Here is a 27,943-nt window from a genome sequence, read left to right on the forward strand (position 1 = left end):
AGATAGGCACAACAATCTGGATTAACTCAGCGGGACAGCCTGCATCTCTGGAGAGAAGGTTTGCAGTCGAGACCCTTCTTCAGATGACGCCAGAGCAGGTAGTTGAGGCTGGGACTATCCCATCGTTTAAAAAACAGTTAGATGGATAGGACAGGTTTGGAGGGATATGGGCCAAGTGCAGGCAGGTGGGACATGTAGTTGGGACATGTTGGTAGCTGGGCCGAAGGGCCTGTTTCACACTGTATGACTCTAGACTGACACAACAGCATCTGCAGTTCCTTCTTAGACCGTTTTGCGGAACATGGACGGCTGCATCTGCGGTTCCTGAATTAGTTGGGGGGGTCATTAGGGGGGGGGGCAGGAGGCAGCCATTCCTGGCCCGTGGCGGCGGTCCTGGTAAGTGATATGGGGGGATCCTTCCCGGGCCTGCTCCGGTACCCGCTGAGTTCCTCACAGCCCTAGAGCTCTTTTTTGTTTGGCTCTTAAATCCATCCAGTGGACCCCCCTGTGTCTACTTCAACTCCCTGTCTGTGGTGAATTCAGCGGGATGGGCACAACTCTGGGGAGAGGGTTTTCGTTTCACCTAGTCCTCCCCTTTAGACCCTTCTTCAGACAATACTCACAAGTACTCTCACCGATGAGAGTTCAGTTCAAACCTGAAGAAAGGTCTGCTCTCCAGAGTCACTGCATTGATGACACTTGAGAATTTCTTGAGCTACTCCAGCTTTTGTCTGAGGGCTCAATTTCAGATGAGCTTCTTGGTTCTCATGCAGGAGGTATAGTACGTCTACCCCCCTTTCTTCCTGTCCCCCCCTCCCCCCCCCCTCCCCCCCCCCCCCCCCCTCTCTCTGTCTCCTCAGCCTCACGGACCTTAGCTATACCCATAGTTCCTAAAAGCGGTAGACAAAACTGCTGGCAGAAATCGGTAACGGGAGAGGCAGGTTCTATGGAGCGAAGGATTATATTGAATGGATCGGGTCTAGAATAATTTCTGGGGACCCGAACATTAAATTTTGGCTCCTTCCTTCGGCACATAAATGCTGCCTCACCCGTGAGTTTTAAAAATAATGTTACTTACTTTGAATTCTTAGTGAATCTACATTTCCTTCTTAGACATTTTTGCAAACAGGCTAGTTCTTTAAAAATTAGACTTTTTTGCGGTGAAATTCATCTGCAGGACCTTTTTGTTGGGGGAGGCAGGGAAGTCCTGGCCCAAATGGCGGGTTTGATAAGTGAAATGATCCCTCCGCGGATGCTGCATTGCCCGCTGTGTTGCTCCAGCACTCTGTTTCTTGTTTGGCTCTGAAGTTGAAGGTGGACCCCCCTATGTCTACCTTCAACTCCCCGTCTGTGGTGGCTCAGCGGGACGGGCAAATTGTAATTAATTTACCTATCTGTTACGTACCTACAGCAAATAATACAACATTAAAGTTCTGATCTGGAGTATCACATTTTTGAATTTCCAAGGCAGTCACAACGGTCAATTTTGTAATTAGCTACAATTAGGTAATTAACTAATTATATGCTTTCAGGTCATCCATGAAAGATGTTTTATATTTGTTTCAGAATGCTTCAATCTATAATAACTGAAAATTTCATTCAGTTCTCTTAATTTTTAAGAAAGTTATGGGCTTTTGACTGTCCTCGATCACAGCTTTTGTGTTAAGTCAATGGAAAAGCAATAGGGAACAAGATGCTAATTTCCGAGTATGAAAATGGCCATAACTTGTTTAATACTGAAGATATGAAAGTGAATTAGGTTTCAAATTAAACTTCTTTTTATGCTTTATCTGATGGGATAATTTGCAGACCTGATTTTTTAAATCTCAAAATGTTGTAACATTGATAGAAAAAGGACCTGCATCTTGGAGGTCGAAGGTTGGGTTGTTAGCCAAGAAAGATAGACTTCGTTATCCCTCAGTACAGCAACATCAAGGTCAGGCCCTAACACCAAGCTGGTGGAGCCATCCACTCGCCACTGCCTGCCCTCCTGAAAAGGGCCCGTTCACTCCTACTCAGCCTGCTTCCCGTCTGTCAACCAATTTTCTGTCCACGGTCGAGCACCCTACCTCCAGGACCATGTGCTCTAATTTTAGTCACCAGCCTCCCGTGCGGGGACCTTATCAGACCGCAGCTCCAGTGTCGGATGCACTAGGTCCACTGGCTCCCCTCCAGACGGCGACCAATCCGGTAAATGCATTCCCTATCACCAGCCCCGCGAAGTTTCAGCAAGCATGTCCCCCGCTGCTCATGTTGATTCCTCCAGATATTCCCAATTGGGACTAATCATGAAAGGCAAATGCCAATCCCATTATTAGGCCTCTTTAATAATTAAGGAGGGGGGGATTCCCACCGAGGACGCGAGGCGAATAATGGTCTTTAATTCACCAGTTTTCGGCTGAAGGACGGTCATTTCTTGAAAAGTGGGATTCATTAGCTATCCTCCAATCCACAGGAACTGATCCTGAATCTATTGAACATTGGAAAATGATCACCAATGCGTCCACTATTTCTAGAGCCACCTCCCTGAGGACCCTGGGATGCAGACCATCAGGCCCATGGGATTTATCACCCTTCAGTCACATTAGCCTATCCAATACTATTTCTCGCCGAACAAATATTATTTCAGTTCCTCGACCCCCTTGTATCCGAAGTACCTTTTCAACTTTTCTGCCATTTCCTTGTCCTCCATAATAATTTCACTCGTGTCTGCCTTCAAGGGACCACCAGTTGACTTTGCTCTTCTTTTTCCCTTAACATATCTAAAGAAGCTTTTACTGTCCTTCTCTACATTCCTAGCCAGCTTCCCCTCGTACTTCTGTTGTCCTATGAAAGTTTCCCAATCCTCTGTCTTCCGGGTACACTTTGCTGTGTTATACATCGTTTATTTTAGTTTTATTCTATCCCTAACTTCTCTTGTTAGCCACGGTTGCCTCCTACTCTCCTTAGAATCTTTCTTCCTTTTTGGAATGAAATGATCCTGCGTCTTCCGGATTATGCCCAGAAATTCCTGCCATTGGTGTTCCACCCTCATTTCTACCAGTCTACCTTGAGCAGCTCCTCTCTCATGCCTTCATTGTCCCCTTTGTTCAACTGCATCACTGACACTTCCAATTTAACCTTCTTCTCAAATTGCAGTTTAAAACTAATCATCTTCTTTCGTCTCTCCCTCTCCAGCGTATTGCGTAGTCTCCTCTTCACCGAAGACTCTCGAGCCAAAGACTCACACTTTACTCACAAGGCCGCCTCCCTAAAGCAGCCTTGCATACATTGGCTGATAAATTGCCTAATTCACCAATTTACAAACCATATTTCTCAGTTTTAAACTGTTTGTCCCCTGTGACTTACTCAACTCCCCCACGGGCTTGAGACAATCAATGCTTCTTCCTGCTTCTCATTGGTGCTGCTTCTTCAAAATCCACGTAAACTCTGTGTTAAGTCTGTGCGTTTTTCCGCTGATTTTGGATTGTTTTAGCGCTAATTTTAAAACTGAGCAAACTGCAAGAGGACAAGATGAGAGGGCAGGCAGGCAAGCTTTGTTCTCATGGGTGGTCTAATGTAAAAGGTAACAAAGTTTAAAAATCTTAAAAGCTGCATGAGCGCAGATTGATCTGCTCTCCTGTATGTGTAGGGTTGTGTTAACTTTAATCTCATCTATTGGTTGTAGAGTTGCTTAATCACTAAATAATGTTTTTGTGGTTAGCAGTGTTGAGGATTGTGCAATCAAGTGACAAAACTCAGTGCAGACAGTGAAAACTCAGAATCACAGCTCAAACACCATTATGAGTAATTTGGGTAGCATGGAAGATTGAATATTATATTAGAGGGCCTACTATTTGAGGGATTATTGTTCTGGACTGTGAAATGGAATTTGCTAATTTTTAACGGAACTTGTTAATACTATTGACGTGGATTGAGACCATTCGAGACCCTGGACATGGAATCCAATGTCCAAGAAAACCTTGCCATGTTCAGCGCCACATGGATTAGTCTTTTCTCCTGTCACTCAGCGGGACGGTCCGCCACTTCCTGCGCCATCGCATCTTTACTGGAACTGAGGATGGCCGATCAGAACAAAGCTTCCAATCGGACACAATGTTCGGATGGAACGGAAGCCCAGCCCCGCGCATGCACCAAATGGAAAGTGGAGAATCTGATCCCCGCGGAGGAGAATGTCCAGTAACCAGCGCCCGCTGTGAGTTCCCATCGCACTGTCAGCTCCATCCCCTTCCGCTCTGGTCGCCCTCGTTGGCTCCTGACCCCCATGATACCCCTCTCCCTCACAACCCCGTCTTTTCTCCGAGCTCTCTCCCTGCCCCAACCCCCCTCCCTCCATAACCCCCCCTCCCCCTACACATCCGCCCATACACCCACCTTCCCCCACTCCCCCTGCCTGACCACACCCCTGCCCACAACCACTACCCCTACCACACCCCATCTCCCCTGCTCACACCACCCGTCTCCCCCCCCACAACCTGCTGACAACACCCCGCCCCCTCCCTTATCCCCCCCCACTCACACAAGCCCCCTCCACCCACACCCCCCTACCCCCCCCCCCGGCCCACCCACTCACACCTCCTCCCCTGCCCACCCTGCCCCCAACCCCTCCCACACCCCCCCCCTCCCCCTCACACCCCCCCCATCACACCCCCCACCATCACACCACCCTCCCCCCTCCACCCACACATCCCCCCTCCCACAACCCACCAACGAAATGAAAAAACTTTCAAATTAAGGATGTTTCACTCTAACTATATTTAATATAAAATAATTATAAATAATTAAAAAAAAACATTGACATTTATGTCAGAAATTGACATGGTTGTGGGAAATCAACGTGGAGCGCGGGCGGGGTAGAGGTTGGAGGGTTGTCGAGCGCGGGGTAGCCAACTTCCAGCATCATATCACTGGATCTCCATGGACGCGGAACCGGTAGAGGCAGGTGTATTCTGGATGACCCCAGTTGTTATTCACCCTCAGTTCAATTAGTTTAAATGCTGCAGCATCTTTATTCTACAAAGAAAAAAAAACATGACGACAGATCAGGGAACCTGTGCTTCAGTATGAAAGTACTGCAGGCAGGAGAGAAGATGGATTAGCTACAAAATTAGACTTACAACATCCTGCTGATCATGGATTTCAGGACAGTCTATTCAATTACATACAGCATTGATAACAAGCATTTTGGTAGATGTTTTACAGAGGTATAAGAAGAACATGGATCTCAAATTACAGCAGGAAATACTGGGAGCAACAGCTTTACTCCATGTAGCATCGTGGATGGGGAGAGAACATGCTTATTTACACAGGCTTGCTTTGTGGCAACTGACAAATTGTGAATAAAGTGGCCATGAAAAATAAACTTCTACTGTGAAAAGATAAATGGCTGGAGTAACTCAGTGGGTCAGGCAGCATTCCTGGACCTGCCTGTCCTGCTTAGTTACTCCAACATTTTGCGTCTTTCCTTGGTAAACCAGCATCTGCTTGGTTCTTGATTCTACAATCCGTAATCTGGATTGGTTCAGCAAGTTTGAAACTTGTAGATGCTTCAAGTAGATCAGCCACTGATCCAGCTCGCCTCGGTTTCCCTATCTCTGCATCTGAAAATATGTTTATCCTTGACCAGATTGCATGAATGGTTAATTTAAAAAAGTATCTCTGCACACCTGCTGCCTGACACAGTTATTTCTAGCATTGTGTTTCAGGCCTCCATCACCTGCAGATTTGCAATTTCGTATTTTTAACGTCATTTGTTCCAGTCAATATGATATTTGCGATAATACGAGTCTGAAGAAGGGTCTGGACCTGAAACGCCGCCCATTCCTTCTCTCCAAAGATGCTGCCTGACCCACTGAGTTACTCCTGCATTTTGTGTTCATATTCGGTGTAAAGCAAGTGCACGAGCAGCATGTCCGTTACAGCACTGATTTCTGCCGTTTTTCTAATCCAGGTGAGTTGATTAAAGGTATAAATAATGTAGGTTAATCGGCTTGGTAAAGAAGTAAATTGTCCCTCGTGTGTGTCTTGTGAATCTGTGGAATTCTCTACCTCAGAGGAGGGTTCTCTGGAAACTTTCAAGAGAGAGCTAGATAGGGCTCTTGAAGATAGTGGAATCAGGCGATATGGGGAGAAGGCAGGAACGGGGTACTGATTGTGGATGATAAGCCATGATCACATTGAATGGCGGTGCTGGCTTGAAGGGCCGAATTGCCTACTTCTGCACCAATTGTCTATTGATACTGTTAGTGTGTGGGGATCGCTGGTCGGTGCGGACTAAGGCCCTGTTTCAGCACTGAATCTTTAAGCTAAACTCAAACATGGGTGAAGTCAGCACCAAAACGCAGAATCACAGTTCAAACACCAGTGAGCTAACTGTCAAATATTGGCACATGCCAGATTTTGCTTAACAGTTACTACATCGCAAAGCCTATTTTTGTAAAAGATAGATAGATATTTGAGGCAAAGGAAAATAAAAGGTTGCAGGAAAAGGCCAAGGTTATAGGATTGTTCCAGCAAAGAATCAATGATCCCTTCTGCATTCCATACCTGCACCTCAAACGTCTGGATTGAATCCCCTTCCTCATTATACGTATACTGTCCCAACAGGACCCCTTCGGCTTGATTTTCATCATCCAAGCCCTGTGAACAAATAGAAATTAGTAAGCTTTGTACACAGAGAATTACTCTCCAGTCACCCCAACAATTATACCAACCTGATGAAAGCAGGACTTTCATCCTTGCCTGGAAGAAAGCTTGGTTGAATATATAAAGTCATTTCATTTCAAACAGAACTAGTAGTTCCCTAAAAGTCAATTGGAAAAATGCCCTCACCTCATTTAGCACATGAAGTGAATCTGTACACAATCAAACAGAATGAAACGATGTCCTGCATACATTGCATCAACCAATCTGTGATAGAATCAGTGTGTCCCACCACAGGGGCCTCATCAGGCACCTCTATACCCACAGAACTAGAGTGGAAGCAGGTCATCCTCAATCCTGAGAGAATACCAGTGAAGAATTGTTCACCCCCACTCAGGAAAGCATTGGCATAAAAATTGTTCCCTAGTATGTGTAGGGTTGTTTTAACTTTAATCTCATCTATTGGTTGTAAAGTTGCTTAATCACTAAATAATGTTTTTGTGGTTAGCAGTGTTGAGGATTGTGCAATAAAGTGACAAAACTCAGTGCAGACAGTGAAAACTCAGAATCACAGCTCAAACACCATTATGAGTAATTTGGGTAGCATGGAAGATTGAAGATTATATTAGAGGGCCTACTATTTGAGGGATTATTGTTCTGGACTGTGAAATGGAATTTGCTAATTTTTAACGGAACTTGTTAATACTATTGACGTGGATTGAGACCATTCGAGACCCTGGACATGGAATCCAATGTCCAAGAAAGCCTTGCCATGTTCAGCAGCATGCTCCAAACAGACACTCACATAAACAGAGAAGTCTTGAGGGGCACTTCTAATTGATCCATGCGGAGAAATGGATTTTGGAATGTGCTCCAAGGTAAAGGCTGTAGGCCTGATCCAGACAGCAAGCTCGATGACAACAAAGCCTTGGGAGCCTTTAAATGGCCAACAGTTCCCAGGATGAACCTCCGGCTGATAGAGAGAACATAAACAAAAAAATTAGGAAAGATTCTCAGTTTAGTTAAAAAATACAGCGCGGAAACAGGAAATATTAACACTATCCCCTACACACTCGGGATATTTTTTTTAACATTTACCAAGCCAATTAACCTACAAACCTGTACGTCTTTGGAGAATGGGAGGAAACCGAAGATCCAGGAGCAAAACCACGCAGGTCATGGGGAGAACGTACAAACTCCGTACAGACAGCACCTATGAACTGGGTTCGAACTGGGTTCTCTGGCTCTGCAAGTGCTGTAAGGCAACAACTCTACCACTGTGCCGTTCACAATTCTCTACCCACAATTATCCCCCTTTCTTTCAACAGAACACTGATTCTTCCTAAAAGGACAGCAAAGATTTCGATTTTTGGACAAAATCCATGTGAGGATACGAGGTTACTTACAGAATAATGAAAGGCATAGAGTGGATGTGGAAAGGACGTTTCCACTGGTGGGAGAGTCTAGGACCAGAGGTCATAGCCTCAGAATTAAACGGTGCGCCTTTAGAAAGGGGGTGAGGAGGAACTTCATTGCCACAGAGGGCTGTGGAGTTCAAGTCAGTGGATACTTTCAGGGCTGCCAACTCTCACGCTTTGAGCGTGAGACTCATGCATTTTGACAAATTCTCACGCTGATCACAAATTTCTCACGCTCTGTCGTGAAATATTCGGTGATCAACAAGAATTTAAATTGTATGGGTCGCGGGTGGGGTCGGGGCGGAGGGAGGGATGATAGCAGCAGCAGGGGCAGTGTGATCAAATGCAACCCAAAATATGCTTTCTCCGATTTCCTCTAAATCTTTCTTTGCTTAAAAACTTATACCCTCTGGATTTAGGCTCCTCTGTAAACTACAGGCAAAAGCTGGCAAATGGGATTAGTTGTACGGGTATTTGATGGCTGACCTGGACGTGTTAGGCACAAAGGGTCTGGTTCTCTGCTATATGACTCCATAAGTGGAATAAAAAAATCTAAACTCAATTGAAGATTTGACAAACACACTGACAATCTACATTCAGGTGAGAGGAATGGGGAGCATAACGCATTGTAGTTTGGTTAAAGCAGATGGAAGGAGCCCACTTTTACTTCAGGAATTATATTTTTGCTATGGAGGGACCACATCAAAAGTGCAGCAGATTGACTGTAGGGATGGCAGGGCTGACGTCTGAAGAGCAATCTGGTCAATATTCACTGGGGTTTGGAAGGAATGATAATCTTATAGAAACCTAGACAATTTAGAAGTTCTAACAGGACTGGGAAGATTAGAGGTAAGATGTTCCTGATGCTGGGGAGATTCAGGACCAGTTTCACAGTGCAAGGATAAGGCGAGGTCATATAAAACTCAGAGGGGGAGAAATCTCTTCATCCAGAGCAGTGAACTACCACCTCCAGTTTAAATTCCATTTGGAATATTTTGGAGGACCAAGAAACCAAGAACCAATTCTCTATCATGGAATACAATTGAAATCAGATCGTTCAATATACTCATTTGTTAAATATTGTTTTTGTAGCTAGAGGGACCAAGAGGTATGGGGAGAAAGGTATGGGGAGTCCTCCAACTGAGGATCAATTTGGATGATCAGCCATGATCACACTGAGGGGTTGAGTGGATTTGAAGGGCCACATTGCTTACTCCTGTTCATAATTTCCATGTTTCTATTCCATATTTTCACACAGAGAGTGGTGAATCTCTGGAACTCTCTGCCACAGAGGGTAGTTGAGGCCAGTTCATTGGCTATATTTAAGAGGGAGTTAGATGTGGCCCTTGTGGCCAAGGGGATCAGAGGGTATGGAGAGAAGGCAGGTACGGGATACTGAGTTGGATGATCAGCCATGATCATATTGAATGGCGGGGCAGGCTCGAAGGGCCGAATGGCCTACTCCTGCACCTCATTTCTATGTTTCTATTCTATATCCCAGAACTGTGGTACTGAACAAGCACGCATGATGGGCTTATACATGACTTTTTTTTTAACATATATATCAATACCTTGCACTCTTATGACTGGGAAGAACTGTTATGCAGACGTAGAATGTTCACATAAACCTGGGGAAAGCAGAAGACACACACTAGTTGTGGTGCCCCCAACAGAAAATCTTGAAGTTGTGGACCTATAGCGTCTCTGCACCTTTCTGCCTCTAGGAGAGGATTCAAAGGTCACTGCTATCAAGACAGAAGGGAGCAGCAGCACAAGGATTATATACCTGAATGACAGCTCTGGGTGAGTGAGATTGATACCACAGTGGAATGCCAAAGAGACTATGAATAGTCTTGGTCTCTAACGTCTCTGTGCAGCGCGTGTGGATCACAGTGCCACCTAACAAGAGAAAAAATAATCAGAATCATATCACTGAATGGACAAAGTTAATCATGAATCCTTCAAGAAATATGCAGGTTTGTAGAGAACTGGTTCTGGACTCGTCCAACATTGGGAACATTTTTCCTGCTTCTAGCTTCGCCAGTCCTTTTTTAATTTTATATGTTTCTATAAGATCTCCCCTCATCCTTTGTAACTCCAGTGAATACAAGCCTAGTCTTTTCAATCTTTCCTGATATGACAGTCCCGCCATCCCAGGGATCAATCTCATGAACCTACTCTGCACTGCCTCAATCACAAGGATGTCCTTCCTCAAATTAGACCAAAACTGTACACAATACTCCAGAGCCCTATACAACTGCTAGGATCCCATTCCAGTCTACCCTGGCTAGCTCCTCTCTCATTCCTTCGTTGTCCCATTTGTTCAACTACATCACTGGCAGTTCCGATTTAACCTTCTCCTTCTCAAATTGCAGATTAAAACTAATATTATGATCACTACCTCCAAGCGGCTCCTTTACCTCGAGTTCTCTTATCAAATTTGGTTCATTGGACAACTCTAAATCCAGAATTGCCTTTTCTCTGGTCGGCTCCATTACAAGCTGCTCTAAGAATCCATCTCGGAGGCACTCTCCAAACTCTCTTTCTTGGGGTCCTGAACCAACCTGATTTTCCCAGTCTACCTGCATATTGAAATCCTCCATCGCCACAGTGGCATTACTTTTGCTACACGCCAGTTTTAACTCCTGCTGCAACTTTCACCCTACATCCGGGCTACTATTTGGGGTCTGTATATAACACCAATTAGTATATTCTTGCCTTTACAGTTCCTCAACTCAATCCACAGTGACTACCTCATCAGCCCCTATGTCTTCCCTCATAAGGGACTGAATTCCATCCCTCATCAGCAGAGCTACCCCACCCCCCACCCACTTACATGTCCTTTCTATAGGATGTATAACCTTGAATATTAGGTTCCCAGGCCCGATCCTCCTGCAGCCACCTCAGTAATCCCCACAATGATCTTGACTATCCCATTTTACACCCCCTCCCCCCTTATTCACTTTAAAACCACCCGTGTAGCAGTGGCAAACCTGCGTGCCAGAATGTTGGTCCCCCACCTGTTAAGAACTTTCCAATTTGTCCAAGAACTCAACACATCCAGCACAACAGCAGAAATAATTTAATGTTATAATCGCAACCGGAGGTTGCAGTTTGTGGAAGGTACCTGCAACCTCCGGCAACCACCATCAACTAGCATCGCAACCAGCTTAGACTAAAAAATTACCGATTTTTAAAACGGCAACCTATTTTTAGTCGCGGCCGGTTTTTAATTTTTTGAAATAATCACCGGAATATAGAAGAAGCGGAAACCACTTTCGACCATTAAGAAGACTGACAAAAACCTCCGGGAACCTCACGGAAACCTTGGGTGGGGCTCAAAGTCTCCAGAGGTTTCCATTCAGGTTTCCTAAGTGCTTACTCATCCCATCTGACTGGACATAGTCTGCATCCCTCTACTCCCTGTCTGTACATGTATCTGTCCAAATGCCTTTTAAAGATTACTATTGTATCTGCTTCCACCACCTCCCCCGACAGCAAACCTACAGCTGTGCAAGAAACACCTGCCTCCCACATCTCCTTTAAACATCTCCCCCTCTCACCTTAACTCGATGCCCTCGCGTATTTGACATTTCCACCCTGGGGAAAAGACTGCCGACTCCATCTATATATCTCTCATAATTTTATACACTTCTATCAGGTCTCGTCTCAGCCTCTGACGCTCCAGCAAAAAAAATCTGTTTGTCCAACCTCCCCTTATATTCTATTCTAGCATTTTGTCTAATCCAGGCAGTATCCTGGTCATTCTGCAGATGGCAGAAACCTAAAGCAGATCTTCAGTTTTCTAAACAATTCCAATTAAATCCAATGTTAGCTTGAGAAGACCCAAGCTTCTATCCACATTTCAAACCATGAGCTTGTCTTCTTTTCTTGCACTTCTACAGGTGTTTAGGATTTCATTCGTCTGCCACTAGTTGCATCTCCACCGATCCAGCTGGTATCGACGTTCATCTCAAATGTCTCCTGGTCTCCAGTCTACCTATTTTGTTCTCACTTTCTCTGCAACTTAAACTTTGCTTCAAGGAATAAAACTGGCTAACCAACAGAAGAGCACAGCACAGGGCAGCACAGTGACGGATCAGTAGATCTCCTGCCTGACAACACCAGAGATTTGGGTTTGATCCTGACTACGGGTGCTGTCTGTACGCAGTTTGTACATTCTCCCTGTGACCGCATGTGTTTTCTCCCGTTTCCTCCCACACTCCAAAGATGTACAGGCTTGTAGGTTAATTGTAAATTGTAAAATTGGCCAGTGGGCAGAATAAGATCCACCTTTTCTTCATACGCATTAAATGACTTTGAGTTCCAGATTTGCAGATGATACTGTGAGCTGGGGATATTAATGGAATTCGAAGCAAATACAGAATAGGGTTTGAACAGGCTGGTTACAGCTCTAAATCAAATGTGAAATATTTCATTTTGGGAGGAGGAATAAGGCAATGTAAACTAGAGGGCACAATTCTAAAAGGAGTGAAGACACAACAGTGTCTCTGGAATGGGTGACGCTTCGGGTTGAGACGCTTCATCAGACCTTCACATCCTTCTTACACACGTGGGTGATATATGTGCCTAGTTTACTGAAAGAAGGAAGTTTAGGATGTTGTTTAAAAACTCCTGTACTTTATAAATAACGGCTCAGGGTACAAGAGCAAAGAAGTGATGGGGGAACTTTGTAAAACACAGGCTTGGCCACAGCTGGAGTAGTGCATCCAGTCCTGGCTGCCTTGCCCTCAGAAAGGCATGAAGCTTCGGAGAGAGAGCACAAGAGATTAACCAATGTGTTTGCAGGGATGGTGGAGCAGTAGACAGAATGAAGATGGCCGATGGTGCCCCAGGGCAATGCCATCCAACCGATGGCTCAGCCTTTAAATGAGTTGTGGCTGGCGCAACATCAAGCAGTTACAAGTTAAATGAACATTCTGCAGTGTGAACCTCAGCAGCTCTGGGGAAACGTGTACTGTGAACATAGATTTGTACTTGCCTATTCAGGACGTATCGCCCAGTGTGAAAGAGCACCCCATTCCTTGGGAACAAGTCAGACATGACTAAAGTGCCAGCCCACACAACACGCTTTCAGTCTGTTACATTCACAGTTTTACTTGGCCCGGGCTTTTATCTGATACTTACCAGCAGATTCCAGTGCATAATCCACCAATCCAACCCTGTCAGCGCTGTACAGTTTCAGGGCTTGCTCCACAATGCTTTCCACTTCCTACCAACGGAAAAATTAACAATAATCTGGGATAAGAAGTGGGCAGTAGAGTGCAACAGAGTGCAGAGCCCACACACATACAGAAACCAGACGTGCAATGCTCCCTTCAACAGTTCCCACAAAATGTTCACTCTTATCCATTCCCATAATCTGGAATTAGCAAGGTCTAATAAAAGTGAGCAATGGAGAGCCCAAGTATACTGCATAGAAGGCGGCAGGATCATGTGATTAGGTCAATAATTATTAAAGTACATTGACATGGATAGGACAGGTTTGGAGGGATATGGGTCAAACGCAGGCAGGTGGGACTAGTGTAGCTGTTGGCCGATGTAGACTTATGCAATATTCCATTCAGTTTGACATTGCCTTACTACCTGTCCTTCACAGAAAGGTTCCTGAAGAAAACTACCTTTGACCACAAGTGACCAACGTAGAACGAGCTACAGGCACTGTGGGAGAAGGACTCGATGGATCCCATCAGATGGCTCCCCAATCAGAGGAACTTGCCAACAGTAGTGTGAGGAACCTCCTGTGTGGCACATTCCTGGGTGCGAGAGTATGTGGTGTGTGGGACACTCTGAAGGTCAGTGCAGTCACCGCAGAGGCTGTAGGGAAGTGGCCTTGGTCTAAGGTCCAGCCACCACTAGACACTGAGGGACTCTCAGACACTTCATGGGAGCACTGTTTAAGGATGTGGTGTTCATTGACACATTGCAAGCAAAAGTGCTGAATTGATGGAACATAGAGCAAGACATGCCCCAATTTCATTAACTGTATATTATGAATAAATTACTTTTCTGAAATACAATAGTCTGTTGCAGGGTTAGAGCCACTGGCTGCTTGCATGCTTGTACCTTAATAATCCCTACTCTGACAGTTGCCGAGTGTGCCTTCATTGCCAGACCAGGATATAGTGAATCATCTGATCGGATCTTCTTCTCCAAGCCAGCAAGGAGGGCCTCAAGTTCCTGCTGATGCACCAGCTGTGCTGTCAGAGGTTCCCTGGTGCTGTCTTGTGAGGAACCAAACAGCAGCTTGTTGACAAGTGGGAGCAATGCCTTCTCCTTCTAAACACACAAGAGCAGGATAGTCAGTGCTCCTCCTTATAAACATTGAAATCAATGCAAAGCAGTATCTTTGTCATCGTAAAAAAATATTATTTTACAATTGTTGATCCTTTGGTGAGGGAGACAAGGCAAGGGAATACATTATAGCTGAAAGGATACTGAACCGTGGTGGGGAACAGAAATATCTTCGAGAGCTTGTTGTGTAGGAAGGAAATGCAGCTGCTGGTTTACACTGAAGATAGACACACAATGCTGGAGTTATTCAGCGGTTTGTGTCTATCTGATGTTCCAGAGATGCTGTCCGTCCCACTGAGTTACTCCAGCATTTTGTGTCTATCTTTGGAGAGCTTGTTCATGGGTCTTTGAAGGCAGAGAGACATTTATCTTGGAACTGTGGAAAACGTTAGCTCAGAAGTACCTGTAACATTGTGTGGATTCTGGTTGCCATTCTACAGGATTGATGGGAGTGCACTAGAGAGGCACAAGAAAGGTTTACGACATTGGCACGACTGGAGAAGAAAGGTTGCAAGGAGAGTCGCCAGGAACTGCAGCAGGTAGATTGTTTGAGTGGTTATAATATTATAGAAAAAGAGACAAAATGCTGGAGGAACTCAGCGGGACAGGCAGCATCTCTGGAGAGAAGGAATGGATCATGTTTCGGATTGAGACCCTTCTTCAGACGTCTCATCCCGAAATGTCATCCATTCCTCCCCCCCTAGAGATGCTGCCTGTCTCGCGCTGATGTCTATCTGTGGTGTAAACCAGCATCTGCAGTTCCTTCCTCCACATAAGGTTATGATATTCTGACTGGTCCATTCAGAGTAAACAAGGTAACCATCTTTCCTACACAAAATTGGAAATGTAATTCATTTGGCACAAGGGTTTGATGCAATTAGTACAGTGGGCCAAGGGTTCACTGCCTGAATGGCTGTTGGAAGCAGATCTCACATTTACTGGGCACCTGGACCAGCAGGAGAAGAGGCTGTGAGTGAGATTCACCTGGCCTCCCAGCACGTAAAACAGAAGCTGGGAACTATAGGTCAATTGACAGGTACATGGATAGGACAGGTTTGGAGGCAAATGGACCAAACGCAGGCAGGTGGGACTAGTGCAGCTGGGACATGTTGGCAGGTGTGGGCGAGTTGGGCCGAAGCGTCTGTTTCCACACTGTATCACTCTATGATTCTAATTCATCCAGCACTCATAGTTCGCAAGAGGAAATAACTAATCATTTGGTGAGCTGAATCTAATCAAATGCAGCCGACATGGTTTAATGAAAATCATGTGTGACAAAACTTGACAGGATGTGATAGGGAGTTGATAAGGGAAACCTGTAAATGTAGCAGGAAGGAACTGTAAATGCTGGTTTAAACCAAAGATAGACACAATACGCTGGAGTAACTTAGTGGCTCAGATAGCATCTCTGGAGAAAAGGAATTTTCTATTTGTTTTCTCCAGCGATGCTGTCTGACCCGCTGCGTTACTCCAGCTTTTTGTGTCTATCTCCTGGAAATGTAGTGTGTATTTTGATCTCCAAAAGGCATTTACCACATATGAGGCTGCTGCAAAAAAATTAAGAGCCCAAGATATTGGAGGACGTGTGCTAACATGGACTGAAAGGTGGCAGTCATATAGGGAAAAAAAATAGAATAAATGCATGAAAACTGTTGATGGAATATATCTGAAAAACAAAATGCTGGGAGCACTCGGGTCAGGCTGCATCTGTAGCCAGAGAAACAGAATTCATGTTTCAAGTCAAAGACCCTTCGTCAGAACTGGGGAGGCGACAAAATAAACTTGTAAAGCTGCACAGGTGGGTGGATGGCTCTGATAGTGTAAGACCAGGTGACCATGGTGATAAGCTGCAAGTAAAGCTATCTGGTCAAGGAGTGAATAGGAGACGTTAGGTGATAAGATAAATAGACAAAAGATCATAGCAGTTGCAAAATGCAGAGCAAGAAGACATGTCTAACAAGGAACGGCAGATGCTGGATTAAACCGAAGATAGACAACGGGACAGGCTGCATCTCTGGAGAGAAGGAATAGGTGATGTTTCAGGTGGAGACACTTTTCAAACAAGACATGTCTGGCAGGTCAACGTGCACATGCCCTCCACTATTGGATATTTTAAAATACAATCCAACCCTATTATCACAAATGGACAACTGATACTAACAGAGGAATCAAGTCACCCAAGATTATCAAATCTAGTTCAAGCCCAGAGGACTGCCATGAGCCCAAATGGAAGATGAGATGCCATTCCTCAAAATTACTTGAGCCTCATTGCAACAGCGCAGGAAGTCACAGACTGTTCGGTCACTCCTACATCCAAGAGTCAGAATGAGATAACAGGAAGCTCAGGAGTGCCCCGTGGATCGAATACAGGTGCTCTGCAAAGTAGAAACCCAATGTCTGTTTGATTTCTCCAATGTAGAGGAGACCACATTGTGAACACAGGGAAAGGAGCAGAGGGGGAAAAGGAGAGACAATGAGAGAAAGGGAAGAACGCAGTAGAGAGGGAGAGTTGAGTGTTAGAGAAGGGGAGGGAAGAGGGGAAGTTACTTTCCACACTTTCCACTTCACCTCAATCTCTTTGATCATCTCCAAGGAAGGAGAAATGCTAAGTTTTGGCCTTTTACAGTTAAATACAAACTATTTGGGAAAACTTACATCAGTTATACTTTTCACACTGCTTTCCATTGCTCGCATGCTGGAGTCCATGTCCTTGTTTACCGCACGTGCAGCCTGCAGCTCCAGCCGTGTTTGGCCGAGCTGCTCCTCCAGCAGCGCCAGTGCAGTCAGTAGCTGCTTCTGTTCATCCGTCAACCTATAATAATAATAATAAATATAATTTTATTCGCCAAGTTTGTATACATACAAGGAACTTGCCTTGGTGCTTTGCTTGCAAGGATAAAAACATGATATACAGTAGAAAATTAAAAATAAAACATTATAATTTAAACACGTGGAAATAAAGTACCAGAGTAAAAAGAGCCTGCAGACTTTTGGCTGTTGAGTAGAGCTACTGCTCGTGGAAAAATACTGTTTTTATGTCTGGCTATGGCCCAGACAAAATCTGTCCTATACAGGACAAAGCAAGCCACCAGAGTGCAGGAGCAGAGGCGGCACGGTGGTGCAGCAGTAGAGCTACGGCCTTACAGCGCCAGAGACCCGGGTTCAATCCTGACTACAGGTGTAAGGGTGATCGTTGGTCTGCACGGACTCGGTGGGCCGAAGGGCTTGTTTCCACGCTGTACCTCTAAACTAAAAACGACGTTGACCTGTTTCACGCAGCAACCGACGAAGCCCCTCCCCCCCCCCCCAAGGGGTCTTCTGCTGCTCCACTCCTGGCTGGAAACACTCTGTACCTTTCCACAGCAGATTCCATTTCCTTCACCTTCTGCAACAACATCTAGGAATAGAAATTTAAAAAAAGTTTTATTTTCAAGTTCGGAGGCTTTTTAATTCTACTCGCAGCTACTTTTTTTTTTCACAACATAAGTCAAATTTACAAATATATGTAAAGCAGAAGTCACTTTTCCATACTTCATATTTCCTAATGACATAGGCCATTTCAGCCCATCAAATCAATGCCAGCTCTCAGAGAATCCCAGTCCTTCACGAATTTTCTTTGAAATCTCACAAATTCTCATAATTTGCCCGCAGAATCCACCAACCAATATAAAGCAAACTTCACTGAACTGTAGCAGCTTAACACCCACAGGATGGGAAATGCAGGGAATTCTCTGCCCAAGTGGTTACGGAGACCAGTCCTTGAGACCAGCACAACACCGAGGTGACTGGCCTTGATATTATGGTGCCGCGATAAATGGTCTGACTGAGAGGTAGAGCAGCTGGGGGGCAGCACGGTGGTGCAGCGGTAGAGTTGCTGCCTCACAGCACCAGAGGCCCAGGTTCGATTCTGACTACGGGTGCTGTCTGTACAGAGTTTGTACGTTCTCCCCGTGACCTGCGTGGATTTTCTCCAGGTGCTCCGGCTTCCACCCACACTCCAAAGACGTACAGGTTTGTAGGCTAAATAGCTTAGTAAAATTGTAAATTGTCCCTAGTGTGTGCACGATGGTGGTAGTGTGTGTGGATCGCTGGACAGCGCAGACTTTCCACGCTGTATCTCAAAAACAAAACAAAAAAAAGACTAAAAGCAGCCATTTCAGGCAGAATGTGAAGGAAAACTTGCCATGCTAGGACCAGAGGCCTTAACCTCAGAATAAAAGGACATTCCTTTAGGAAGGAGATGAGGAGGAATTTCTTTAATCAGAATGTGGTGAATCTGTGGAATTCGCTGCCACAATAGGCTGTGGATCTTTTAAAGGAAAAGGTAGGTAGATTATTAATTAGTATGGGTGTCAGAGGTTATGGAGAGAAGGCAGAGGAATGGGGTTAAGAAGGTGAGATAGATCAGACATGATTGAATGGCGGAGTAGACTTGATGAGCCGAAAGGCCTAATTCAGCTCCTATCACTTATGAACCATGACTCCCTGTGCCCTCTCTACCCCTTCTCCCACACCAGCACCAGCTCCAGCTCTCTCTTCCCGCACCCACCTTGGTATTGCAACCAACTGCCCGCAGCGCTGGCTCCGTCCGCTCCTCATGCATCTGCTGGATGGCGGCGATGTCAGCCTGGAAGCAAACACACGCAGCGTTACAGTCTCACCAGGGGCACGCACCCACCCCACCTCTGTCCAACACACAGTGAGAGTCTTTGTAGAGAGAGAAAACCAAATGTGTGCAGATTGGTAGGTTAATTGGCCGGTGTAAATTGCCTCTTCCATGTCGGCAAGTGGAGAATCTGGGGGGGGGAGGGGATTGAAGACAATATGGAAAGAATAAAGTTCAGTTTAGTTTATTGTCACCTGTACAGTGAAAAGCATTTGTGGCATGCTATCCAGTCAGCAGAAAGGCAATACATGATTACAATCGGGGCATTTACAGTGTATAGATACATGATAAGAGAATAACGTTCAGTGCAAGGTAAAGATAGTAAAATCCGATTAAAGATAGTCCGAGGGTCACCAATGAGGTAGATCGTTGTTCAGGACTGCTCTCTAGTTGTGGTAAACTTATTCAGTTGCCAGATAATAAATGGATTAGATTAGTGCAAATGGGTGATCGATGGTCAGCGTGGACTCAGTGGGTCAAAGGGCCTGTTTCCATGCCATCTCTCTCAATGACTACCAGGCAGGTTAAGCAACAGGTTAACTAACAACTGGATTTCCTTCTGTGTCAATCAAGGCTCTGCTCACCCCCCTACGTACAGACTCTACACATCACTGCCAGGTAGGGGTGGAGGAAGAGGCCAAGCTGCCAGCATCTGACACTCACCTGCACCCTCTCCAGCGACTCGAAGGGCAGCATGTTCCGAAGCTCATCCAGTCTCTGAAGGGTTACCTTGCCCAGCAGCTTGATGATGTGGGCTGGTGTCAGTGGGGGAGGGAGGCGTATGGTTTCAGACGATCCACCGCCCCAGTCCAGCCAAGCCCGGAAGTCAGCGGTCAGCAACTCCAGCTCCTTCTCCATTCTCTGCACACGCACCTGCAGGCCAGCCTAGGAACAGAGCAAGACAGTCAGCTTGGGCAGTATGGTGGCGCAGTGGTAGCAGGGTGGAAATGTCAAAGACCAGAGGCATAGCTTTACGATGAGAGGGATAAAGTATAAAAGTGATTGATTTTTTATACCAGGTGGATGCCTGGAACAGGCTCTGCCAGGATAGGCGGTGGAGGCAGATACGATAGAGGCATTTTGATAGTCGTATGGACATGCACGGAATGGCGGGATATGGATTGTGTGCAGGTAAGCAAGATTAGTCATCTTTGCATCATGTTCCACATTGACATTGGAGGCTGAAAGGCTATTCCCCTGCTGCTCCTTCCTCCCACCCACATTTCCAGCACTCCTCTGCCTTTCATGTCTGCTCACCCATTCCCCCACTGGCCATGGGAAAGCTTTGATCAACATTTCTCCAGTGACCGCCCGGTGCTCAGGTTCAAGTCGTCCCAGCAACAACACTTACGGGCGGCAGGAAGGTCAAATCCCACCTGTGTGTGCGTGTGCGTGTGCGTGTGTGTGTGTGTGTGTGTGATTAAACACTGCCTTGTCCCTGGGTGGCAGCTCTGGGCAACACCTCCCAACCACAGCCACAAAGCTGCAAGTCTCACTGCTCTTTCTGCCTGGGGATTGTGTGCAGTTTAGTTTAGTTTAGAGATACAGCAAGGAAACAGGCCCTTTGGCCCACCGGGTCCACACCGACCAGCGATCCCCATGCACTATCTCGTAGAAATCCCATGTGTATGTCTTTGGAATGTGGGAGGAAACCGAAGATCTCGGAGAAATCCCATGTGGTCTCCAAGAGAATACAAACTTCGTACAGTCAGCACCCGGTATCAGCATTGAACCCGGGTCTCTGGTGCTGCAAGCGCTGTAAGGCAGTAGCTCTACCACTATGCCACTGAGCCGTCCTTGATTCCACATTTACTGACCGGAGTAGACATCTATACCATGTGCGGTAACCGTCAAATGACAAAGATTATCCCGAGAATGCTTTAGATCTAAATAAGTATGTTTGGCCCATGGATTTTTCTCACGAGGGAGGTGAGCTGGCCACACAGAAGCGGGCAGCTAACGAATGGTGTGCAAACCACACACACGGGTTTGGAGCTCAAAGCTGCACAGCATAGCTAGTGTCGAGAAACCAGCTAGCAAGCTGTCAGAATGCATAGGAGGGAACTACAGATGCTGGTTTAAACCGAAGATAGACACAAAAACTGGAGTAACTCAGCGAGTCAAGTAGCATCTCCGGAGAGAAAGAATAGGTGATGTTTCGGGACGAGACCTTCCAGAAATGTCACCTATTCCTTTTCTCCAGTGAATCAGTCTGACCTGCTGAGTTACTCCAGCATTTAATGTGTAGCAAGTCTGTGCAGTTGAGCAGTGGGCGGTTCAGTGGTGTTGGGAACTTGGATAACTGCAGTATGGGTCCTTGCTGCTGATCTGGAAGCACAGGGCTCAGGTCTGCAGAATCATACAACACGGAGACAGGCCCTTCCGCCCAACATCGAAGCCGACCAAGTTACCTCACAGTGCCAGAGATCTGGGTTTGACCCAGACCTTGGGTGCTCTCTTGTGTATATTCTCCCTATGACCGTGGGAGTTTCCCCTGGTTGCTCCGGTTTCCTCCCACATCCGAGGGGCGACACGGTGACTCTTGCTGTCTTCCACGCCAGAGACCTGGGTTCGATCCTGACTACGGGTGCTGTCTGTACAGAGTTTGTACCTTCTCCCCGTGATCTGCATGGGTTTACTCCAAGATCTTTGGTTTCCTGCCACACTCCAAAGACGTACAGGTTTGTTGGTTAATTGGCTTGGTATAAATGTAACATTGTCCCTGGTGTGTGTCGAGTAGTGTTAATGTGTGAACATCGCTGGTCAGTGCGGACTCGATGGGCCAAAGGGCCGGCTTCTATGCTCTATCTCTAAACTAAACTGAACCGGCAGCTTTGTACTTCATTCAGAAATCAGTTAGGGCAGTCTGGAGTGGGATTCAGAGGGTGAATTCAAGGAGGTGCACTGTCCCTGCTGTCATTCTTGGGTACTCTCTCTCTCTCCGGGGTTTAAATCACTGTCAAAACATGGGGGTGGGGGTGGGACACAAAACAAGGTAGCTACGGGCATGCGCGCGTACACACAATTCACACACATGGAGCCACGTGCATGCCCCGCACACACACACACACACACACACAAGGCTTCAGCCGTGGGGGCCATGTGGACGGTAACATTGGGAGCTGACCTGGTTGGTGACCGACTCTGAAGTCCAGCAACAGCAGCTTCATTCACCCCGAATCGTGGGGCTTGAATTGGCCCGTTTGCGGGGCCTTTCATCACCCAGCGCGGCTTAAAATCGGCCGGCGGGGGCTTCAACATCGGGAGCCTCAATCGCCTTGATGCAGCAGATTGATTTTAAGCCGAGCCGGGCGATGAAAGGCCCCACGTATCGGCCAATTCAGCCCTGAGAAAACGTCTGATACCCGCTTGAATCTTTCAAAAGCAACAATGTGATAAATAACACTTAAACAAATAAAACTGAAACAAATAAAGGCAAACCGAACCACCCTCGGACGGGCAAAGAGACAGAGATATGGGAAAGAAAATACTAAATACCGTGTTACCTGAATGAAGGCCCTACTTGCAAGCGAGCCAGGAAACCCGTTTGAACCGTTTAAATCTTTCCCATCCACCAATACATCCAATTAGTTCAAATGGTAACTGTACCCGCATCAGACAGCTTTAAGAAATTCTCCGTGAATACCTTCAGTAATACTTGAAGGTCAAAACACAATTGGTGACACATCGTGTTAATACAATGTTATTAGAGACAATTAACAAGCGCTTAACAGTGACATCCCCACTGTCTCGCGGAAAGCAGAGATTTTATTAGATTTTTTTTACCGAATTTCAAAATCCAAATGACAAAACATGGGGGTGGGTGATTGTCCCCCACCTCGCAAAACATGGGGGCTGTGCCCTCCACCCCTACGGGATTTCCTCCCATGCTCTCTCCCACCCTTCCCTTTCAGATCTGCGAAGCACTTGCCACTAGCTGCACTAGTGCTGCAGCCAATTCACATGCCATTCCCACTGCAAGCATCAGCTGCATCAGGAGGACAGGCCTCCAGTGTAAGAGAACGTGCAACTAGACAAAGGCACAGTGAGAAGCCGGGAGGGATGGCTGATTGAAGCCCATGCACAACAAGGAGGGAGGGTCAGCCAAATGTACTTGGTTTTGTGATTGGCAAGAGGGATGGTCTATTATAGTGTATTGGCAAAGAGGACAGCCTGTTCTGATCGACAGGATGGCCGATTAAGTCAGACTTGGCCGTGGAAGGACGAAGAACAACTTCTAATCTACTAAAACCCACACATGGAATTTTAAAAATGCATTAGAAGCTCCTACTGCTGTGGAAGAGTTTCAGTGAATGCCAAGATCCACCAGGGACACTGGTTTCTGACACTCTGAAAAGACAATTGGACAGAAATATTGACAAAGGGTTTAGAGGACTGTGGGTCAAATGAGCAGTTTGCCAACTTGCTTGGCAAGGCCATAAGTGATAGGAGCAGAATTACACCATTCAGCCCATCTACTCCGCCATTCAATCATGGCTGATCTATCCCTCCTAACCCCATTCTCCTGCCTTCTCCCCATAACCCCAGACACCCGGAATGCTCAGGGGCAGCCATGCCCTGCGGAGGGCTCCAGGAGGAAGAGCGAGTGTGTAGGAGGATGGGACGGTCAGGGGCTCACCTGAGTGCTTTCCAGCGCGCCCAGCTTCTCGGGACGAGACCAGATACCTCTGGATGCCATCAAGAGGCCAACACCTGCGGAGGCAGAAAGGTTGCACTGAAGCAAGCAACATTCAAGGTATGCAGTCGCTTCAGTCCGCTCACTGCACTCAGTCTGCCTGGACCTACCTGATCTCCCGGTTGCCAAACACTTTAATTCCCCTTCCCATTCCCACACTTAACCTTTCTGTCCTAAGAGTGAGGCCAAACACAAATTGGAGAAACAACATCTCATATGTTGCTTGGGCAGCTTAAAACCCAATGGTATGAATATTGATTTCTACAAGTTGATGTAAACCTTGCATTCCCTCTCTCTCCATCCCTCCCCCACCCAAGTTATACCAGCTTCAAAGTCAACTTGATGACACATTGTTTGTAGTCTTTCTCACCCAACAAACAGCTAACAACAGCCTGTTTCTTTTATCATTGTTACTTTTTTGCATATCTTTCATTCATTTGTTCTACATCTCTCTACATCACTGTCTATATCTCTCATTTCCCTTTCCCCCGACTCTCAGTCTGAAGAAGAGTCTCGACCCAAAACGTCATCTATTTCTTTTCTCCAGAGTTGCTGTCTGACCCGCTGAGTTACTCCAGCATTTTGTGTCTATCTTCGGTGTAAACCAGCATCTGCAGTTCCTTCCCACACATTAACCTTTGCTTTTTACCACAAATCAAATTTTGGTTCCAATGGACCACTCACTTTTTAACCAACCTGCCAAATGGGGCCTTACCAAAAACCTCACTGAAAACCATAGTCTCCATGAAACATGCTGGCCTTATCAATTCTTTGTCACCAACTCAAACAATGTAACCATCAGTCAGACAGAGCCTTCCTGCAAGAACTCCATCCTGACGACCTCTCCTTAACTCAACTTTTAGACAATAGACAATAGGTGCAGGAGTAGGCCATTCGAGCCAGCACCGCCATTCAATATGATCATGGCTGATCATCCACAATTAGTACCCCGTTCCTGCCTTCTCACCATATCCACTGACTCCGCTATCTTTAAGAGCTCTATCTAACTCTCTTGAAAGCATCCAGAGAATTGGCATCCACTAGCAAGAATGTCCTTCCTCAAATTTGGAGACCAAAACTGCACACAATACTCCAGGTGTGGTCTCACTAGGGCCCCATGCAGAAGGAACTCTTTGCTCCTATACCCAACTCCTCTTGTTATGAAGGCCAACATGCCATTAGCTTTCTTCACTGCCTGCTGTACCTGCATGCTTACTCTCAGTTCTATAAAACATTCACCTCTAAATTAATTTTATATACCATTTAGAATCTATTCCAATAATTTGTCCTCCACAGGTTAAGCAAATTGGCCTGTAATTATTTGGGCTCTCCCATGCTCCCTTTTTAAACAACCGTATGTTAGTAATCTAATCCTCCAGTATTACTCCTGCAGTGAGGAAGATTCAAAATATCACGGTCTGAGCATCTATAATTTCTTCCCTGGCTCCCTTCAACATCCTGGGATACATTTCATCCGAGCCTGGTGAGTTACCCATTGACTAAAATGACCGACCCTTGATGCCTCCCCTTATTCTCTGCACATCCCACACAATATTTCACATTTGTTTACTGTAACAATATTATCCCCCTCGTATGAATAGCTACAACTAATCACGATTCACCTCCGGGGAATTGAAATCCAATAACATTGTCCTTGCACATTTACACTTGCTGGAACTTTGCTTATGAACTTGTTCTCTCTCACACCCTTATTTGGGGTCAACAGTGCACTCACAAGTCAGCAATTGCCCATTTTCATCTTACATTCGACATTGACGACTTTTTAACATATCATCCCTTCTGAAGATAGTCGCAAATGCTGAAATAAGCTCAGCGGGACAGGCAGCATCTCTAGAGAGAAGGAATGGGTGACGTTTCGGGTCAAGACCCTTCTTCGATTTAAACCAGCAGCTGCAGTTCCTTCCTACACATATCATCTCTTTCACAGTTTACAACGTTTCATTAACTAGTAATGTCATCCCTCAGTCTCCCTTCTCCATAATGAGCAGCTCAGAACAAAATCAGAGTGAAAGCAAGTCATCCTCCAACATAGAACAGCACAGGAACAGGACCTTCGGCCTAATGTCTGTGTCGAACATGATGCCAAGTTAAACTACTCTCCACCTGCATGTGATCCATTTCCCACCATTCCCTGCATATCCATGTGCCTATCTAAAATCTAAAACATTCTTAAACATCAACTATCGTATCTGCTTCCACCATTACCCCGGGAAGCACGTTCCAGACACCCACCACTCTTAAAAAACAACTTTGGGGCCATATCTCCTTTAAACGTCGCCACTCTCACCTGAAAGCTATGCCCTCTAGCCTTTGACATTTTCCCCTCGATGGAATCCTTGCTTCAAGTGGAGCCACACTCCTCCATTGGATTTTCCAGCCTTTCTTTCCTCTTCCTCCCAAACACTCACTAACTTCAAGCTCTCGTTCCCTGTTCTGCCCATCTTCCCCCCAAATCTTGGCTCAAATTTCCTTCTATACCAAACCATATCAACCCGTCCAAACGTCATTAACAAACCCATCGAGGAGATTGGTCCCAGCCTCGAGGTGCCACCTGCCCTCAGAACCAGTGCCAGTGCCCGAGTAATATACAGCCCTGCCTCCTACACCATCACTCCCCTACTCATCACCCACACTCCCTTCCCACACCTACAATCACTGTACCAGCTACTGGGAGCAATCTGGAGATTAGCATCTTTGCACGCGTTAGAACAGCGAGATTATCAAATACAAGCACCCTGATAATAGAATGGAAAGACAGAGATGTAACGCTGAGGCTTTATAAGACCACATTTGAAGTATTGTGAGCGGTTTTGGGCTCCACATCTGAAGGATATGCTGGTGTTGGAGAGAGTCCAGAGGAGGTTTACGAGAATGATCCCAGGAATGAGTGGGTTGACGTGTGATGAGCATTTGTAGGCACTGGGCCTGTACAATATAACACAACCTCAATTCAGCTGCTTGGACCTCACTCTCTAATTCCAATAAGAACCTTGGGCTCCGGATACTCAGTTTACACTATAAACTGGCCAGCGTTGTTCTGTCAAATACAGCCCAGGGCACACCCCAATCCCTCCCTCCACCTTTAATCCTTTACTCTCAACTTGACTGTTTCTCCTCATGCTTTGCCTCAACTGCTCGAACCCTCTGTGCAGATTTTCTCTTCATATTGCCCTGCAGACATCAATGATCGATGAAGAAATGGAGCAGGTCCTTACCCAGTAATGCCAGCAACACCAGCAGCATCCATTTCTTCACGTGAGGGACACACCTGGAGGGGAAACACACACATCAGCCAGATATTGAACCTAACCCCGTCTCAAGCAAGATGGACACAAAAAGCTGCCGTAACTCAGTGGGTCGGGCAGCATCTCTGGAGTCTGATGATGTCACCCATTCCTTCTCTCCAGAGACGCCGCCCGACCCGCTGAGTTTCTCTAGCTTCTTGTGTCTATCTTCAGTTTAAAACAGCATCTCCAGTTCCTTCCCACACACACGTTACAAGCAAATTGAATGCTCCCATCAAACAGACAGAATCAGGTCAATGATTATGGTCAAGAGATGGACAGACCCCTCCATGGACCCACGTTGCTGACAGACCTTCACTCCACACACCCAAAGCTCAGAGCCATGGTGACACTGATGCAAAGATTAGTCAACCTAGGGTACAGAATCAGAGGGGTGTATCTGGGGTAGAGTGTGGGCAAGCTATCTTGTAGTCCATGGCTCAGAGTCGAATGGCCTCCTTCTGCACCTATTTTTCTATGTTTTTTCTATGTTTCTAGTGGGTTTATCTGGGGTAGTACAAGTAGGTTGGCCTGTGGTGCGTTTACCTGGGGTACAATAAATGGGTTATCATTTTTTAAATTTAGTTTAAAGGCACAGCACAGAAACAAGCCCTTCGGCCCACTGAATCCGTACTGACCAACGATTCCTGCCCACTGACACTACCTTATACAGACTAGAGTCATAGAGTGATACAGTTTGGAAACAGGCCCTTCGGCCCAACTTGCCCACACCGACCAGCAATGTCCCAGCTACACTAGTCCCACTTGCCTGCGCTTAGTCCATATTCCTCCAAACCTGTCGTATTTATGTACCTATCTAACTGATTTTTAAAACGATGGGGTAGTCTCAACCTTAACTACCTCCTCTGGCAACTTGTTCCATACACCCCACCACCTTTTG

At 46.1% G+C, this 27,943-nt stretch overlaps 1 protein-coding gene across 5 annotated transcripts; it reads right to left on the reverse strand.

The window, feature by feature from the left end:
- Positions 1 to 4,742: 4,742 nt before the first annotated feature.
- Positions 4,743 to 27,925, reverse strand: LOC129694692 (SUN domain-containing protein 2-like). Of its 5 annotated transcripts, XM_055631429.1 has the most exons (11): positions 23,681 to 27,925; positions 19,705 to 19,926; positions 18,925 to 19,002; positions 17,729 to 17,772; positions 17,031 to 17,187; positions 14,148 to 14,360; positions 13,209 to 13,293; positions 9,847 to 9,959; positions 7,448 to 7,615; positions 6,547 to 6,639; positions 4,743 to 5,013 (listed from the first exon to the last, which is right to left on the reverse strand). In XM_055631429.1, the coding sequence occupies exons 1-11, from the start codon at positions 23,738 to 23,740 to the stop codon at positions 4,900 to 4,902; spliced, it is 1,347 nt and encodes a 448-aa protein (XP_055487404.1). In that variant the 5' UTR covers positions 23,741 to 27,925; the 3' UTR covers positions 4,743 to 4,899. The 5 variants fall into 5 exon arrangements, with proteins under 5 accessions (XP_055487404.1, XP_055487405.1, XP_055487403.1 ...); XM_055631430.1 differs by lacking the exon at positions 6,547 to 6,639; XM_055631428.1 differs by lacking the exon at positions 4,743 to 5,013 and having other exon boundaries at positions 5,026 to 6,639.
- Positions 27,926 to 27,943: the final 18 nt, after the last annotated feature.

Source organism: Leucoraja erinacea, unplaced genomic scaffold, assembly GCF_028641065.1.
Source record: "Leucoraja erinacea ecotype New England unplaced genomic scaffold, Leri_hhj_1 Leri_759S, whole genome shotgun sequence".
Taxonomy (NCBI): Eukaryota; Metazoa; Chordata; class Chondrichthyes; order Rajiformes; family Rajidae; genus Leucoraja; species Leucoraja erinaceus.